The sequence below is a fragment of the Anomaloglossus baeobatrachus genome, chromosome 9 (assembly GCF_048569485.1).
Source record: "Anomaloglossus baeobatrachus isolate aAnoBae1 chromosome 9, aAnoBae1.hap1, whole genome shotgun sequence".
Taxonomy (NCBI): domain Eukaryota; kingdom Metazoa; phylum Chordata; class Amphibia; order Anura; family Aromobatidae; genus Anomaloglossus; species Anomaloglossus baeobatrachus.
The window spans coordinates 33,409,280-33,428,752 of NC_134361.1; the positions used below are offsets into that span (position 1 = coordinate 33,409,280).

Here is a 19,473-nt window from a genome sequence, read left to right on the forward strand (position 1 = left end):
GGCTCGATTTACACTTTGAAAGATGGCGGCCCGCATGCTGCTCCGGTTATGTGTCCGGTCTACGTGCCTCGGCCTTTCAGGGACGCGGGCTCTGAGCACCGGAGAGTCTGTGCTTCCCAGCCGGCTGTACGAGTACGTGCGGGAAGGTTACTGCAGCCGGCCGCAGCTGGATATGGAGACCCTGAGCCGGGACATAGATGCTGCGGAGCGTGAACTGTCAGAGAGGAGACCGGGGAGACCGGCGGAGGGAGAGCTGCGGGCTCTGGTGAGAGAGCAGCGACCGGAGCGCAAGAGGGCGCCCAGCTCCGCCCCTGGTGAAAAGTGTGACTTCATGTAGTACCGCAGTGTGACCAGCAGGGGCCGCTGGTGTGACTAGTTAACCCCTTCCTGTCAAGGCTAATTTATTTTTATTTTCCTCCCCTTCTTCCAAGTGTCATAACTTTTTTTTTTTTTTTTTCCGTCCACACAGCCGTATTGTTGTTTTTTGGGGGGTTTTTTTGCAGGACCAGTTGTAGTTGTGAATGGCGCCGCTCGTTTTACCAACTGTCAGTTTTTATTTTATTTATTTTCAAATATTTGATTTTCAAAAAGTAACAGAAAAAGAAAGGAGGCGGATGATGGCGGCAGCTGCTGGCTGTATAGTGCGACCGTCACCCGCCGTGTAGGGAGCGAGTTCAGCCCCTGTGGCCCCTGCATGAGCCCTTTAAAGGCAGGCAAAATCTGCTAGCGGGGTGGCCTCACCACTCGGACCCCCATGGTCATTAAAACTGGTTTCCAGAGCCCCCCACTCCTCACAGATCAGCATGTACAGGGCTGAGGTGAGGAGCCCGAGGCCGCTCCTATAGAACTATAGAAGTGAATAGACGAGAAATCCTACAGGTACGGCCGACCCTGACCCCCCCCCAACATCTCTGTACGTAAAGTGCTGGGGGGCTGTCTGTGACCTACACTCTCACTGTCCTCACAGGTGGAGATCTGGGAAGAGCTGCAGACATTAAGACAAGACATTCACAGCCTGGAAGAGGAGAAGTCACAAGTGGCCAACGAAGTCAAGGAAATGACGGTGAGGAGGGGGTGTTATTAGACATCAATGACCTGTTAGAGCACATGATTTATAGGGGTCAGAACTCCAAATCCTCCAATTCCCCACAGTAACATGGAGCTAGAATAGAATTCTAACTATCTATAACAACCACTAGGGGGAGCTCACTACATACAGATTCATACAGTCACCATTACAGAGAGTACAGCCACCACTAGAGGGAGCTCACTACATACATATTTATACAGCCACCACTAGGGGAGCTCACTGCATACATATTTATACAGCCACCACTAGAGGGAGCTCATTACATACAGATTTATACAGCCACCACTAGAGGGAGCTCACTACATACATATTTATACAGCCACCACTAGGGGAGCTCACTGCATACAGATTTATACAGCCACCACTAGAGGGAGCTCATTACATACAGATGTATACAGCCACCACTAGGGGGAGCTCACTACATGAAGATTTATACAGCCACCACTAGAGGGAGCTCACTACATACAGATGTATACAGCCACCACTAGAGGGAGCTCACTACATACAGCTTTATACAGCCACCACTAGAGGGAGCTCATTACATACAGATGTATACAGCCACCACTAGGGGGAGCTCACTACATGAAGATTTATACAGCCACCACTAGAGGGAGCTCACTACATACAGATGTATACAGCCACCACTAGGGGGAGCTCACTACATGAAGATTTATACAGCCACCACTAGAGGGAGCTCACTACATACAGATGTATACAGCCACCACTAGAGGGAGCTCACTACATACAGATGTATACAGCCACCACTAGAGGGAGCTCAATACATACAGATGTATACAGCCACCACTAGAGGGAGCTCACTACATACAGATGTATACAGCCACCACTAGGGGAGCTCACTACATACACTACATACAGATGTATACAGCCACCACTAGGGGAGCTCACTGTATACAGATATACAGATTTATACAGCCACCACTAGCAGGAGCACAATACATATAATTTTGTAATGTATGGGATGAGTACTACACTAGTATGATGAGGGGTATTTGAGGATGTAATTTACTGCTTTGGTAGAAATCGGCTTGTTAGTAATATAATATGGAGATGGATAAACATATACTTCTTGATTCTCAGGCATTTGTAATTCTTCCTCTTTCCCCTTCAGCTGACACACGATCGTCAGGCTCTGCCCTTGGTGAGTATATAAAGGTTCCTCTGAAGGGGCGGGGCTTTGCAGATTGGAGGCGGAGTTTTGTGCCCTGTCCATAGCAGACACAGTGTAGAGGGGGAGAGCTCCTGCTGCAGCTGGAAGCCTAACAGCCAGGCACAAGTGTGATCTTATGCATTTAAGGGGAACGACTGATCTCTGGGGTCACACGTGTTGTTCTCGCGAAGCTGTAATGATAAATCCCCCTCCGTTCTCAGATTACCATTGTGATTTAGATCCCCAGATTCCTGACAATCAGAACTAGGGGAAAGGAGATCCGACACCAGCTGACCGCTCTCTACCGGCAGGAGAACGATCTGGAGGAGTCATTCTACACTCGGGCCCTTAAACTGCCTAATAGGACCCATCCGGGCACTGTGAGTAGCAAAAAAAACCCGGGGGTTTGAATAATTCATATATAAAAGTACACACCATTGACTGTAACAGGGTCACTGTCCACGGTTAGTGTCTGGTACTGTGGTGTTCAGGTGACTGACACTGAGCTGCAGTACCCGACACAGCCATGCACAAGAGTGGCGCTGTTTCTGGCGAGCATGGGGGCATCAGCCACAGATGTCTTCAGTATACAGGGCCATATTATTGTAGCTCACGTCATCTCATTTCTTCTACAGCCCGTTGGGGATGAAAGCAACGCGCGAGTGCTGGAGGTTGTTGGACAGAAACCGGGTAAGAATGGACAGTGAGGGACTTACAACAATCCCAATGGTCAGGAAGCGGTTAAAATCTGCTCATAGGTTGTGTGTATTGCAGATATACTAGACAGAACCCATGGTGTGTAGTGCAGCAGAATATATGTATATGTGTGTGTATATATAATTATATATATATATATATATATATATATACCATTTTTACCATTATCTATGGCAAAAACCGCAGGTATCTGCAGAAAAGGAGTGACATGCACATCAATTCTGCAGCGGAACATCCGCATGTAAAAAAAACGCATTGTGCGCACAGCATTTTTTTAAAACCATAGGTTTTGCAGGGGAATGGCTGCAGCAATGTTAGACACATTTTCTGTAGCAAATCCACGGCATATCCGCAGTGTGCGTACAGGGCCTTACATAGTCATGGCAGGTTTTTGGGTTGTTTTTTTTTTGTTTTTCATGATGAGCTTTATTTTTTATATAATAAATATATATATATATATATATATATATATATATATATATATATATATATATATATTTCTTTTTCGCTCCTAATTGGGAGACCCAGACAATTGGGTGTATAGCTACTGCCTCCGGAGGCCGCACAAAGTACTACACTTAAAAGTGTAAGGCCCCTCCCCTTCTGGCTATACACCCTCCCGTAGGAGTACGGATTCCTCAGTTTTAGCTTTGTGCGAAGGAGGTCACACACGCACGCATAGCTCCATTGTTTTTAGTCAGCAGCAGCTGCTGACTATGTCGGATGGAAGAAAAGAGGGCCCATACAGGGCCCCCAGCATGCTCCCTTCTCACCCCACTGTATGTCGGAGGTGTTTGTAAGGTTGAGGTACCCATTGCGGGTACGGAGGCTGGAGCCCACATGCTGATTCCTTCCCCATCCCTTTTTACAGGGCTCTGGGTGAAGTGGGATTTACCGGTCTCCAGGCACTGAGACCGTGCTCCATCTACAGCCCCTGGAGAAGATGCTGGATTGGAGCAGAGTACATCAGGGACATGGCCCTGCTTCCTCAAGGTACTCTGTGTCCCCGTGCATTTCGCGCTCACACCGCAGCATGCTGGGTGTTGTAGTGCGCCGGGGACATCAGCGCTGCGGCACTTGTGCCATGGCCTCATTTCAGCTTCGCTGAAGCGGGCACACTTTTGGGGAACGGTCGCGCCGGCCGCTGGGACTGCGGCGCGGCTGGCACTTGTGGTGCGCCGGGGACTTCAGCGCGGGCCGCGCTTTTACGGCGGCCGCGCTGATAACTCGAGTCCCCGGCTTTTGCGGCCTGGTTCCGTTCGTTCCCGCCCCCAGACCTGCCAGTCAGGAGAGGGGCGGGACGCTGGTCAGTGCATCAGCGCTGAGGGCTGGAGTCGTTTTTACATACTCCAGCCCTCACAATAGGCACAGAGGGGACACTGTTTCCCGCACTTTTGTTTGGGAACTCCCACGGGCCGCCCCTCTCCACAGACGCCGGCAGCCATTCCTGCTGACACGCTGAGCTGCAGAGGGGAGCCGGGGAGACCCAGACAAGGAATTCTGCGCCTCTTACCCGCTATTCAGCGGGCGGTAAGCAGCCCTCCGGGCTCACCCCCTCTTGTGCCAGTAGTAATCTTAGTATTTTGTTCCTGCAAATACTTTGTACTGCATAGCGCTGGTCGCCTTTTGGCTATAGACTCTCTCACATTGCAGAGAGCCAACAGCATGTCGTCCACAAAACGCAAGGGTCAGACATTATATGCTTCCTGTACCGCATGTGGGACTTTTCTACCGGCAGGCTCCAATGACCCCCATTGTGTGCAGTGCTCGGCCCCTGTGGCACTTGCACAGCCGGGACCTCCGCTGGACGTGACCCAGGGTGTACCACCTGTGAATGCTGTCCAAGTGACAGGAACTGAGTTTACAGCTTTTGCTGACAGAATGTCTCTCACTATGTCACAAATTCTTGACACATTGCGGGCTAGACCTGTACTTCAGGCCACGGACACTGTGCAATCATTGCCCCCTGGTCCCCCTCAGCTGAATTACTTCCAAGCTCCGGGACGGGCACATACACCTCAGGGTGAAGACTCTGACTCGGACGATGGTCCCAGGCAACCTAAGCGGGCTCGCTATGAGAGGCCTTCACATTCATCTCAATGGTCAGGATCCCAGCGAGATAAATCTATGGGTGATGAGGCGGACGTAACTGATCAGGATTCTGATCCTGGGACCGCTCTCAATCTAGATACACCAGATGGTGACGCCATAGTTAATGATCTTATAGCGTCCATCAATAAGATGTTAAATATTTCCCCACCAGCTCCTCTTGTAGAGGAGTCAGCTTCGCAGCACGAGAGAATCCATTTCAGATATCCCAAGCGTACATTAAGCACTTTTCTGGACCACGCTGACTTTAGAGACGCAATCCAGAAACCCCACGCTTATCCGGAAAGGCGTTTTTCTAAACGGCTTAAAGATACACGCTATCCTTTTCCCCCTGAGGTGGTCAAGGGTTGGACCCAGTGTCCAAAAGTGGATCCTCCAATTTCCAGGCTTGCAGCTAGATCCTTGGTTGCAGTTGAAGATGGAGCGGCACTTAAAGATGCCACTGACAGGCAGATGGAGCTCTGGCTGAAATCCATCTATGAAGCTATTGGAGCGTCGTTAGCGCCATCTTTTGCTGCCGTATGGGCACTCCAAGCTATCTCAGCCGGGCTTGTGCAAGTCGACTCAGTCACACGTGCATTTGCCCCGCAGGTAGCACCATTGACCTCGCAAATGGCGGCATTCGCGTCGTACGCGATTAATGCTGTTCTTGACGCTACAAGCCGTACGGCAGTGGCGTCAGCCAACTCCGTTGTCTTGCGTAGGGCCCTGTGGTTGAGACATTGGAAGGCAGATTCTCATTCCAAGAAGTGCTTAACCAATTTGCCTTTTTCTCGTGACCGATTGTTTGGAGAGCGTTTGGATGAAATCATCAAACACTCCAAGGGTAAGGACTCATCCTTACCGCAACACAGACAAAACAAACCCCAACAGAGGAGGGGTCAGTCTGGTTATCGGTCCTTTCGAGGACCGGGCAGGTCCCAATTTTCCTCGTCAAAAAAGACTCAAAAAGATCAGAGACGCTCAGATTCTTGGAGGTCTCAGTCACGCCCAAAAAAGACAGCCGGAGGAACCGTTGCCAAGACGGCGTCCTCATGACTTGCAGTCCCCGATTCCCACACCCTCGGTCGGTGGGAGGCTTTCCCACTTTGGCGACATTTGGCTGTCACACGTCAAAGACCGTTGGGTGAGGGATATTCTGTCTCACGGGTACAGGATAGAGTTCAGTTCTCGTCCGCCAACTCGTTTCTTCAGAACTTCTCCACCACCAGACCGAGCCGATGCTCTGTTGCAGGCGGTGGCCGCTCTAAAGGCGGAAGGAGTGGTGACCTCCGTCCCTCTTCAGGAACAAGGTCACGGTTTTTACTCCAATCTGTTTGTGGTCCCAAAAAAGGACGGATCGTATCGACCCGTCCTGGATCTAAAGTTGCTCAACAGACACGTAAAAGTCAGGAGGTTCCGGATGGAATCCCTACGCTCCGTCATAGCCTCAATGTCTCAAGGAGATTTTCTAGCATCAATAGACATCAAAGATGCGTATCTCCACGTGCCGATTGCGCCAGAGCATCAGCGTTTCCTACGCTTCGTCATACACGACGAACACCTGCAGTTCGTAGCGTTACCTTTCGGTCTGGCAACAGCCCCCCGGGTCTTCACCAAGGTCATGGCAGCAGTAGTAGCTGTCCTGCACTCGCAAGGTCACTCGGTCATCCCGTATCTAGACGACCTGCTTATAAAGGCACCCTCTCAAGAGGCATGCCAACACAGTCTGAAAGTGGCACTAGACACTCTCCAGAGTTTCGGGTGGATTATCAACTTTCCAAAGTCTCATCTAACCCCGACCCAATCACTGACTTATCTTGGCATGGAGTTTCATACTCTCTCAGCGATAGTGAAGCTTCCACTGGACAAGCAGTGTTCGCTGCGGACAGGAGTGCAATCTCTCCTTCAGAGCCAGTCACACTCACTGAGGCGCCTCATGCATTTCCTAGGAAAGATGGTAGCAGCAATGGAGGCGGTCCCGTTCGCGCAGTTTCATCTGCGCCCTCTACAATGGGACATTCTACGCCAATGGGATGGGAAGTCGACGTCCCTCGACAGGACTGTCTCCCTCTCTCAGACTGCCAAGGACTCTCTGCGTTGGTGGCTTCTCCCCACCTCATTGTCACAGGGAAAGTCGTTCCTACCCCCATCCTGGGCAGTGGTCACGACGGATGCGAGCCTATCAGGGTGGGGAGCGGTGTTTCTCCACCACAGGGCTCAGGGGACGTGGACTCAGGAAGAGTCCACCCTGCAGATCAATGTTCTGGAAATCAGAGCAGTCTATCTTGCTCTGCGAGCCTTCCAACAATGGCTGGAAGGCAAGCAGATTCGGATTCAGTCGGACAATTCCACGGCGGTGGCGTACATCAACCACCAAGGGGGAACACGCAGTCGCCAAGCCTTTCAAGAAGTCCGGCGGATTTTGACGTGGGTGGAAAGCAAAGCGTCCACCATATCCGCAGTTCACATCCCAGGCGTGGAAAACTGGGAAGCAGACTTTCTCAGTCGCCAGGGCATGGACGCAGGGGAATGGTCCCTTCACCCGGACGTGTTTCAGCAGATCTGTTGCCGCTGGGGGACGCCGGACGTCGATCTGATGGCGTCACGGCACAACAACAAGGTCCCAGTTTTCATGGCACGGTCTCACGATCACCGAGCGCTGGCGGCAGACGCCTTGGTTCAGGATTGGTCGCAATTCCGACTACCCTATGTGTTCCCACCTCTAGCATTGTTGCCCAGAGTTCTCCGGAAAATCAGGTCCGACTGCCATCGAGCCATTCTCGTCGCTCCAGACTGGCCAAGAAGGTCGTGGTACCCGGATCTGTGGCATCTCACGGTAGGCCAACCATGGGCACTACCAGACCGTCCAGATTTGCTGTCTCAAGGGCCGTTTTTCCATCTGAGTTCTGCGGCCCTGAACCTGACTGTGTGGCCATTGAGTCCTGGATCCTAGCGGCCTCAGGTTTATCTCATGAAGTAGTTGCCACAATGAGACAGGCTAGAAAACCATCCTCAGCTAAGATCTATCACAGGACGTGGAAGATATTCTTAGCTTGGTGCTCGGCTCAGAGGGTTTCTCCCTGGCCATTTGCATTGCCAATTTTTCTTTCCTTCCTGCAGTCTGGGTTGGAAAAAGGTTTGTCGCTTAGCTCTCTTAAGGGTCAAGTCTCCGCGCTATCCGTATTCTTTCAGAAGCGCTTGGCACGGCTTTCTAAAGTACGCACGTTTCTCCAAGGAGTTTCTCATATCGTTCCTCCTTACAGACGGCCATTGGAACCCTGGGATCTAAACAAGGTTCTCATTGCTCTCCAGAAGCCGCCTTTCGAGCCTTTGAAAGAGGTTTCCCTTTCTCGGCTTTCACAAAAAGTGGTTTTTCTTGTGGCGGTCACGTCTCTTCGTAGAGTGTCCGAGCTAGCGGCGTTATCTTGCAAATCTCCCTTCCTGGTGTTTCACCAAGACAAGGTAGTACTGCGTCCAATTCCAGAGTTTTCTCCCAAGGTGGTTTCTTCCTTTCATCTCAATCAGGATATCACTTTGCCATCTTTGTGTCCGCATCCAGTTCACCAATTTGAAAAAGGTTTACATCTGTTGGACCTGGTGAGAGCACTCAGGATTTACATTTCTCGCACGGCGCCTATGCGCCGTTCTGATGCGCTCTTTGTCCTAGTCGCTGGTCAGCATAAGGGATCGCAAGCTTCCAAATCCACCCTGGCGCGGTGGATCAAGGAACCAATTCTTCACACATACCGTTCTGCTGGGCTTCCGATTCCATCTGGACTGAAGGCCCATTCTACCAGAGCCGTGGGTGCGTCCTGGGCATTGCGGCATCAGGCTACGGCTCAGCAGGTGTGCCAGGCGGCTACCTGGTCGAGTCTGCACACGTTTACCAAACACTATCAAGTGCATACCTACGCTTCGGCAGATGCCAGCCTAGGTAGACAGGTCCTTCAGGCGGCGGTGGCCCACCTGTAGGAAAGGGCTGCCTGACAGCCCGATCACGAGGTATCTTTTTACCCACCCAGGGACTGCTTTTGGACGTCCCAATTGTCTGGGTCTCCCAATTAGGAGCGAAAAAGAAGAAGGGAATTTTGTTTACTTACCGTAAATTCCTTTTCTTCTAGCTCCAATTGGGAGACCCAGCACCCGCCCTATTGTTCTTAGGGTTTCGTTTTTCGGGTGCACATGTTGTTCATGTTGTTTCTTAAGTTCTCCGATCTTGTTATCGGATTGAATTTGTTTTTTGAAACTGTTATTGGCTTTCCTCCTTCTTGCTTTGGTACTAAAACTGAGGAATCCGTACTCCTACGGGAGGGTGTATAGCCAGAAGGGGAGGGGCCTTACACTTTTAAGTGTAGTACTTTGTGCGGCCTCCGGAGGCAGTAGCTATACACCCAATTGTCTGGGTCTCCCAATTGGAGCTAGAAGAAAAGGAATTTACGGTAAGTAAACAAAATTCCCTTCATATATATATATATATATATATATATATATATATATATATATATATATATATATATATATATATATATATATATATATATATTTTACTATTTCAGGGTTCGAGTTGTTTTGATCACTTGGTGTATTTTTTTTTTTTGGTGGAGGGGCAGAAAGCAAAAATGCAGTTCTTGCATTTTTTATTTTTTTTCACAATGCTTAATGTTGTGGATTAATTTAATTTTTCCATGGTCATATTAAATATTAAAGAATTTTAGGGATGCAGCAATTCCAAATGTGTTATTTATTTTATTTTCTAAATTTTTTAATTTTTGGTTTTGAATCATGAATAGGGGAAAGGAAGTTAATAAGAATAAAAAATTTTTAAAATAATTGTTGTTTTTTTTTTTTTCTTTCTTTATACACGTGTGTGTATATTATATTATATTACATTATATATTATTATTACTAATAAGATATTTTTTTTAAATATATAATTTATATTAGTTTTATTATTATTATTATTATTATTATTATTATTATTATTATTATTATTATTTTTTAATCTGACTATTTATACATCTGGCTTTGGAGGAGGTTGTATATTAATTTATTGCTTTTTTTTTTCGTGCAGAATTTGATTTTCCTGTTCGGGGTCACCTTGAAATTGGGGAGGATTTGGACATCATCAGGCAGAGGTGCGCTGTCCCCGCAGTCATGCTGCTCTTGTGACGGCAGAATTATATAATCAGTGGGTAATTTCCCATAATGGGCTTTGCCCGGAGGCGTTTTCCATCCTGCGCTCCTGCGTCTGTGTGTGATGTGACAGGGTCGTGCACACGTCGCCTTTATATCACTTGCGGAGCCCGTGAATGGGACAATTACAGATAATTAGCCCTGCGCCCTCCGGGTCCGGCTTTGTCACATCGGGGACACGTTGTACTGTGTGCATGGAAAGCGCCAGGTCTCCGGGCTGTAATGATGGCGGCTGTGACGTGTGTCTGTCCTGTTCTTCCAGGCGTCTCTCGCACATATCTGGGAACCGCTGTTATTACCTGCGTGGGGCCGGATCCCTGTTACAGCACGCGCTGGTGAACTTTGCCTTCACCAAACTGGTAAAGAAGGTAAACTTAGTTCTTTTTTTTAGTGGCTAAGCCAGCCCCCTTCTTTATCCATACACTGGAGGGGCCCGGCCGCTGGGACCTGCACAAATTGGAAACTTCTCTCACCGTTCCTTGATGTCTGCTCCATTCATTCTCCATGGTGCTGCCGGAAAGCTGAGCGCAGCATTCGGTGGCCCCATAGGGAATGACTGCAGCGGCAGTTGTGTATGCTAAAAGGGGTTGTTTTCTTCCCAACAGTCGGACCCCTGCCAATTTTTATTTTTTTATAAATGTTTTCCTCTTTCTCTCTGTGTTGCAGGGCTTTATCCCCCTCTCCGTGCCGGACATGCTGAGAGGAGCCGTATTTGTGAGTCTAATTCATTTTGCATCTTTTTGGGTTGCCGGAGGCGGCTCACCACAGCCATGCTGCTTTTATATCTGGCACCATCATAGCAAAGTCCTGAAAATTGGGGTTTTGTGTATTCCTATTAGTCTCCGATCAGATATCCATCTAAAGTCGGATAATTTGCCTCTGATTAATGCCTCCTTAAAGGGCCGGTTCTTGCTCCTGTCACTAGCAGTCATGGATTCCCCCCCCCTCCCTTTGGCTGCTGATCAGCATAGGGAGACCACATCACTCTATTGTTTTGTGTTTTGGTGCTTGTCTGCCCCCTCCTGACCTTACACTCCCCCCATGACCCAGGAAGGTTGCGGCATGCAGCCGACCGCCCACAGCTCGCAGGTCTACAGCCTGGATCCATCCACACACCCCGACCTGCACCTAGCGGGGACCTCGGAGGTCGGAATCGCAGGTAATTACATGTTCAGGCCTCGCTGTACAGAGTAGTCGGTGCATCCCTGATCACGGGCGATTTGCCGGTAGGTTGGGGAAGATTCTGTTCTGGTCACATCTCATTTTTGGTCATTTTCAGGTTATTTTATGGATCATGCAGTAGAGCTGTCAGAGCTGCCCATCCGGTGAGTTACTTTCTGAGATCTAAGGGTTCCCCGGTGCCGCTCACCTTGGGATGTGATTGGCATTGATGGCCTTGTTTCGGCACATACCTGCCCGGATGCGTGCACAATTGTCAGGTCATGCTCACCGGTCCTGGATAAGGATAGGAGCGCCATATCTGTGGATTGTGCACACATCCTAGCAGGTATGAGTCGACCATTCCTGATGCAGAAATTGGTGGCAGCAAATCATTCCTTTAGTTTGTGAAGAACATCTGCAAGACCCTGACAATACGATGATCCACACCCATCTGAGGTGTTTCTGCCTCCTCCATATTCTTCTGTTTTCTTCGGCAGGACCGTTTGCTGCAGCACATGTTACCGAGCAGAGACTGATACCGGCCGAGAAACGTGGGGTCTCTACCGAGTTCACCATTTCACCAAGGTCACTGTCTTTCTTCGGGGGGGTCTTGCAGTACAATCTTTTCTCTCAGGAGCTGTGGGGTTTCTTTGGGCACAGTCCTTTCTCTCTGGAGCTATAGGGTGTCTTGGGGCACAGTCTTCTCTCTCCGGAGCTGTGGGGTCTCTTTGGGCACAATCCTTTCTCTCCAGAGCTGTCGAGCCTCTTTGGGCACAGTCTTCTCTCTCCGGAGCTGTGGGGTCTCTTTGGGCACAATCCTTTCTCTCCGGAGCTGTGGGGTCTCTTTGGGCACAATCCTTTCTCTCCGGAGCTGTGGGGTCTCTTTGGGCACAATCCTTTCTCTCCGGAGCTGTGGGGTCTCTTTGGGCACAGTCCTTTCTCTCCGGAGCTGTGGGGTCTCTTTGGGCACAGTCCTTTCTCTCTGGAGCTGTGGGGTCTCTTTGGGCACAATCCTTTCTCTCTGGAGCTGTGGGGTCTCTTTGGGCACAATCCTTTCTCTCCGGAGCTGTGGGGTCTCTTTGGGCACAGTCCTTTCTCTCCGGAGCTGTGGGGTCTCTTTGGGCACAGTCCTTTCTCTCTGGAGCTGTGGGGTCTCTTTGGGCACAATCCTTTCTCTCTGGAGCTGTGGGGTCTCTTTGGGCACAATCCTTTCTCTCCGGAGCTGTGGGGTCTCTTTGGGCACAATCCTTTCTCTCCGGAGCTGTGGGGTCTCTTTGGGCACAGTCCTTTCTCTCCGGAGCTGTGGGGTCTCTTTGGGCACAGTCCTTTCTCTCTGGAGCTGTGGGGTCTCTTTGGGCACAATCCTTTCTCTCTGGAGCTGTGGGGTCTCTTTGGGCACAATCCTTTCTCTCCGGAGCTGTGGGGTCTCTTTGGGCACAGTCCTTTCTCTCCGGAGCTGTGGGGTCTCTTTGGGCACAATCCTTTCTCTCTGGAGCTGTGGGGTCTCTTTGGGCACAGTTCTTTCTCTCCGGAGAGGTGCTCACCATTTTTCGCATCCCTTTGCAGGTGGAGATGTTTGGCGTCACCGCTGATGAGACTGGTACCGAGAGTCAGGAGTTACTGGATGAATTCCTTGATCTGCAGAAAGAGATTTTCTCCGATCTGGGGTTGCACTTTCAGTAAGTAAAATATGGTCGGAGGCTTGAGGCAGCAATGGTGGTCGTGTGAATTAGTTACTGGATTTCCATTACTTCATTTTACACTATGCCTGCTGCCATTAGTGCTGACAACCCCTATGGAGCCCATGATGGAAGGTGTGAACGAGGCCAGAGACGTCACCAGTTTTCTTTCACATTGGGTGACCAGAGATCAAAAAATTGCTGATATTTCCATGAAGTGTTTAAAAGACGCTCCTTGGGTAGACAGTAGAGTCTGAAGAAGGCGTCTCTTTGGTTTTCCTGTTGTGTTTCTGTACTTGTAATGGAATCCAGCTCACCCACGCCTGACCTCACCGCACCTCAGACACGGATCCGGCCCTGCCCCGGCCGCAGCAATGAGAAATGAAGGAAAGCGATCCAGCTGAGTGACCAGGTGATTTATTCAGTGCAATACAGACATGGCATAATCGTGGTTAACGCGTTTCTGGCTTAACGCCCTTAATCATAACCTTATGATTAAGGGCGTTAAGCCAGAAACGCGTTAACCACGATTATGCCATGTCTGTATTGCACTGAATAAATCACCTGGTCACTCAGCTGGATCGCTTTCCTTCATTTCGTGTTTCTGTACTCTTGGTTCGCACCGGTCATAGGTAGCCATATTGCTTATTTATGGGAACCCTTTGCACCCTATATGGCGGTATTGTCTGCACTTCACTTTATCCTTTCAGATGGCTGCAGCATTTTTGGCATTGTAGACTAGTACCGAACATGTCAAAGTGTGCAGACCCCCGACTGTGTCCAGTTATTCGCCTTTTTTTTTTTTCTTTTCCTTATGTCTCCAGTGTTTTGGAAATGCCAAGTGAGGAACTTGGGCTCCCCGCTTACAGAAAATGTGACATCGAGGCCTGGATGCCGGGGCGAAGGAATTACGGAGAGGTGCATACTCCATAATATTCCCTACTCGTGCGGCAAAGAGAGCAGCTCCTGTCCTTGTAGTACCAGAGCTGTCAGCAGAGGGCGCTACCCGGGGGTCATTATTTATACACATTTACCTCCATATAGAGCTTATAATGAAATTATTCTTATTATTTCCCTTACCCCCAAGATTTCCAGTGCATCAAACTGCACCGATTTCCAGAGCCGGAGGCTGAACATCATGTACCGGAGACCGGATGGAGCGCTGCGGCATGCCCACACGGTGAGATTACTAAACCCCACCCAGAAAGTCGCCATTGCCCAAATCGGCCGTCAGTGCTGTGCGCTAAAGTGTCATCTGAAGCTGCAAAAACATTTGGCACATGGCTGATATATTGATGATCTATTCTTTCGGTGGCTCATCAATATGTATCAGTAATCCGGCACCCCCACGATCAGCTGTTCGCAGGTCCCGTGGCTGCCACATGTGCATGGTAAAGGTCCTATAGACCCTTATAGGGCTGCAGATCGCTGTGCCCTGATGAAATGTAGCCAGGATGCTAACTAAGATTTTAATTATTATCATTTTACCAATTTTTCAGCATTTTGTAATGCCCGATAGTCCAGCACCACAGCTCCAGCATGGTCTCGTCTGTGTCCCATTAAATGCTGGTAATGCCACAGCCTGGCACCAGTATTGAGTCTTTATCTTGTATAATTACAGATTAACGGCACGGCCTGCGCGGTCCCCCGGCTTATCATTGCCATTCTGGAATCCAACCAGTTAAAGGTGAGTCCTAAAGTGTTTTCATAACTGGTCTAATTTTAATGCGACCCCTCCGCTACCCCCTATTGTCAGGACATTTATGCAATCGATTGACGATTATCTACGAGGCTGTGGCTGTTTCTACTACTAGGCTGATTATTAGGAAGCACACAGTGAGGGTATTGTATGTACATGACCAGATTCCAGCACATTGAATATATATATTATATACAGTGTATGTAATATATATATTATATAATTTCTCCCCAAAACCATCACTGTCAATTTTCACAATAACCCAAGAAAAACTACTCGCTGCCACCACCAATCGTTTATACGGGTGGATTGGACACCCATTAGAGGTAACGTTTGATTTCGGGGTTGCATATTATAGAACTAGAGGAACGCAGCTATTAAATTTTATATATTTAATCCAAAAGAGTACACAGGGTTTATAAAATATAATGAAGATTTTACAAAAGGGAACAGTACCATATAATATAGACCATTACATCAAATAAGAAGGCTAAATAAAAGAAAATGACTACACCTGGGTCACTGAAATGAGTTATACATGGGGGAGGTACTCCTTAATAAAACGTAGAACAACCCTATACGTTGATCTATCCTCCTGGCGTTGTACAAAGCAAAAAATGTGCTGCATACCTTTTTATTAACACCAGTCACCTCCTCTCTAGACATGGGATGTGTCTTCAGTTTCCAGAAAATTATGGAACCTCAATCTCCGGGGTATTTTGGCCCCTGAGGGTTCACAGGCGGAAGAAATTACTGTCATCTTTCCTATAATGAATTTACCTGTTCATAGATAGGAAACATGACGTTGTTAATTTCATCTCGTTGGCTGATATTAATTTGGGGATGATGCTCTGACCTCCAAAATTATGAGAAAATATTCATGTTCTTCCTCTGATGATCGATGTGCCTCCCATAACTGTAGGACGTCTGCACACCCTGATATTTAGAACTATGCTGGTGCCTGATCAGTGAGGGCCCTGGTTTGCTGGTTTCTAATGGCTATTTTCTCCGCACTTATGTACACAAAACTCAGACTGGCTGTCTATCTTACCAGTTTTAATTATTTATCCACGCTGGGGGGTCCTAGCTTCACTCAAGAGCCCTTTCTCTAGTTAATTAATTTTTCTCACTTCACCATTTATAATTGATGCTATGTTTTCAGTGTGTTGCTGGGATTTATATCCATGACACCCCCTCCCCATCCTAACCTTTCCTGCTTCTGCCATGAACCCCTCACTACCAATCAATCCCTAATGGGGCTTGTGCATTATAATAAAACATGGCCGCCTCCTTCTAAAATCTGGATTACATTCAGATTTTGCTGTTATGTTCTATTGACTTTAATGAGGCTGTAATACCAGATGTAACCTGTGGACAGATGTGGTGCTGTTTTTGAAGGGAAGTGGACATGTTCTTCTAATCCTGGACTGTCCCTTTTACTGTAAGTCTGATTGGATGAAGATGGCTGTAGATGGAACGTACTTCTGATATCTCTTAAAGGGATCATCTAGTACTTTGACACTAATAGCCCATCCAGTATCTGATTGGTTGTGGGTCTGCCACCTGGTACCTCCATTTATCAGCTGGTGTGCTCGCCATAGCCATGAGTAGAGGGAGTCGGTGTAGGTGTGACCACCTCTCCTGTCACCGCTGGTCGGGCAGTAGGCAGATTGGGGGACTATTGTTCTGGACGGGGAGGTCGGACCCTCCTCTATTATTGTGTGCCCTCTGTCCTCTCCATGTCATTGTCCTCCTGTGGCACCGCTCTTACACTCTGATGTCTCGTCTTTTCTTCTCCAGGATGGCCGGGTTCGTGTCCCTGAGGTCCTCCAGCCGTTCATGGGCGCTGACGTCATAGACAAACCGTCGTACACTCCACAGAAATACATCGGACCGAACCAGAGAAAGAAGCCTAACAAGATGTGACCTCGTGTCTGGGGCGGAGAGGTCGGAGCCGGATGAAAGGACGGACGTGCCAAGAGCCTTCCCTAGTTACATGTTATTTTATGTCTGGTCTCCATTTGTGTTGTATCCTTTAGAGTTGGGCAAAAATACTCTCAGGACCCTGGTCCAGCAGCCACATTGCTAGTCCATGGCCGCCAGACCAGACGTCTGTGAACCCCTCTACCTGCCGGCATCCTCGGTGCCTATCTTTAATTAGCCGCTCCTGTGCAATGTTATAGTTTTGGCTTAAGGCATGTATGATGTCCCACCTGGCCGGCTACTGGCAATAGGCTTCAGGGATAGCAGGACTACCAACACGGCCATTGGACCAGCATCCTGCCACTCTTTTTGCACAGCTCTAGCTCTTACTATAGAGGCAATGATAATGGGGAAGGCGTCTGCTTCTGTTACATAGTGATGACCTGCAGCTGCCACTAGGGGGAGCCCCATGCATACAAATTTATATAACTCCCATTGCACTTGCTGTGTGACTCTGCAGTAGACTCCCCCTAGTGGTGGCTGCGTATATGCAAGATTTTATCATTTATCAAGTCAGAAAAATGGATATTAACTTATGTGAATTAATCAGAACAGAATCCTGGAGCCTGATATGGAGTGGTGGATATTACCTTTAATAAAGGTGCCGTGTACAGTCCATTCTGAGCCTTGTTATTTGCCTCCATGATTTTACTGCACTACTTTTTCCCTCTGTTGTTCCTCATGGAAATTTATCCACATGCTTACGTATAGCACAATGTGTTCAATCAGAAGGTAAGGCCCCGTTGTCAATCCATTTATACATTTATAGGGGGAGTAATCGGACAGCTGAAAACTGCAACGTAACAACAAATGCAAAGGGTGAAATAAGTGTCAAAGCGCGGAGTATTACGGGTGGGGGAGGAGTTATCCAATCCTCCTCTCCGGCTGCTTCCGCTACAAACCGTCCTGTCCTCTTTCCATCATCACTCACCACCTCTCCATAGGCCGGGACGTCCGGCTGTATCCACACTGAAGCTCGCTGCACGTCATAAGGATGCAACCTTACAATGCTCAGTGAGCTCCGGCCCGTAATGAAGACAGTGGACAAAAAGGACCTGTGGGCAGCCGACTAGTTCAGCAGTGAGGTAAGTAGTGTTTTGGGGTTTGTATTATTTATTTATTTATTTTTAGAACATCTGATGTTTGTAAATAGAATTTGTACATAAGTTGAATGTTCCGAAATCAGGGACTGCCCATATACTGCAATGTAAGGCCTTGAATATTTGCAAATGAGGGGACTAAAGGAAAAATGGGAAGAAATAAATAAAGTTTTACATTAAAACAGGGCTGGGGAGTCGGAGTCGGAGTTCATTTTGGTGGTTGGAGTCTGTATAAAATGGACTGACTCCGACTCCTAAAATATATAATAAATTGGGTCCAGCGTGCAATGCAGAATGTGCTGAATATTTTTTCATAGGAATTTGGGAAAGTTATGAAATGTCCTATAAATGGCTGCTCTATTCCTGATCTAAGGCTAGATTCACACACAGCGTTTTTGCAGGATACGTTTTTCAGCTGCAAAATCAGATCAGCTTTTTAAAAAACTGCATCACCTGAAAGGTTTTTGAGCTCATAAATAATGCTTTCAATAGCAAAAGCAGATTAGAAAAATAACGGGCAATGCTTCAAACATAAGTACAATTAAACTGATGAATGAGAGTAATGAACAACAGCTAAAAGAAAATTTAGGATTCAGAATGTGTGAGATGGAGCCATAGCGCTGCTCGTGTAACTGAGGAACAAACAGATATTACAACAGAAGAACAGCAAAATGATACTTTAGGATGAGATGATCTTGTTAAAGCTGCTTCACAACACTTTCACATTCATCACATGCGCTGTGTTGTACACACGCTGCAGCTGGCAATAAGAGATAGTCTGCAAGAGGGACATGCTGGAAATCTGATTAGAAAAGTGAGGAAATTGGTTATTGCTGCCAGAACCCCTAAAATTGATTCCATCTTGAAGCGACATGCTGGGAAAGGGGCAATTGTCGATCAAGCCACTCGGTGAGGCAGCACTTATTTAATGATTTAGCGATTGCTTGAACTTAAACCGGTTCTTATAGATATGGCGAACCTTCAGGTAACCCTAGATAAAGGTCAATGGACACAGGTGGCTGAATTGAAGGAATTGCTTAATCACCTATTTACCGTGACTAAAAAATTACAAGCTGAGGATTTAACTCCTGGCATTTTCATAAGGGAATGGAAGAACTTGCTATTTTGCCTGTCCCAAAGAGGAGATTTAATCGCAGATGGGATTTCTGCTTCAATGAAATGGAGAGAGACACAGCTATTGGAAAATAACATTCTTCTGGCAGCTGTTTATGTAGACCCAAGTCATCGTATACTGCTTGATGATCAACAGCTTACTAAAGGAAAAGAAGCTTGGTTCTTGGATTAAAGAGTAAAAAAAAATCCAAAAGCACAAAAACAATAGTGTAGTATTTTTGAGGTTAATGATTATTGTGTAGGGGTGGCTTCTGCAGACAGTATGACTCTGTTGCTACCTTTCACTAAAATGGAGGGGCTGAGATCACCAATTTTCTAGATAATGCTCCGTTTTGGGGTCTCTCCACCCAGATCCATTCAAAACCTCGGATTTGTTTCTACAAGATGTTACAAGTTTTGCGAAAGTGCAGCTGTAGTTTTGCAATATTTCTGATCTGCTTTAACTCCACTCCCTTGTT

The 19,473-nt window shown here is 47.8% G+C and overlaps 1 protein-coding gene across 1 annotated transcript; it reads left to right on the forward strand.

The window, feature by feature from the left end:
• Positions 1–6: 6 nt before the first annotated feature.
• Positions 7–17,389, forward strand: SARS2 (seryl-tRNA synthetase 2, mitochondrial). Its single transcript, XM_075323492.1, has 16 exons — positions 7–265; positions 968–1,063; positions 2,220–2,249; positions 2,498–2,638; positions 2,894–2,948; positions 10,138–10,201; positions 10,522–10,627; positions 10,926–10,973; positions 11,310–11,418; positions 11,539–11,584; positions 11,918–12,005; positions 12,987–13,099; positions 13,924–14,017; positions 14,187–14,279; positions 14,721–14,786; positions 16,599–17,389. The coding sequence occupies exons 1-16, from the start codon at positions 23–25 to the stop codon at positions 16,722–16,724; spliced, it is 1,518 nt and encodes a 505-aa protein (XP_075179607.1). The 5' UTR covers positions 7–22; the 3' UTR covers positions 16,725–17,389.
• Positions 17,390–19,473: the final 2,084 nt, after the last annotated feature.

Coding starts and splice junctions, on each gene's coding strand:
- SARS2 (XM_075323492.1), top strand. CDS start 23: ATGGCGGCCCGCATGCTGCTCCGGTTATGTGTCCGGTCTACGTGCCTC. Junction 12,006..12,986: donor GAGTTCACCATTTCACCAAG/GTCACTGTCTTT, acceptor ATCCCTTTGCAG/GTGGAGATGTTTGGCGTCAC. Junction 14,018..14,186: donor GGCGAAGGAATTACGGAGAG/GTGCATACTCCA, acceptor CTTACCCCCAAG/ATTTCCAGTGCATCAAACTG.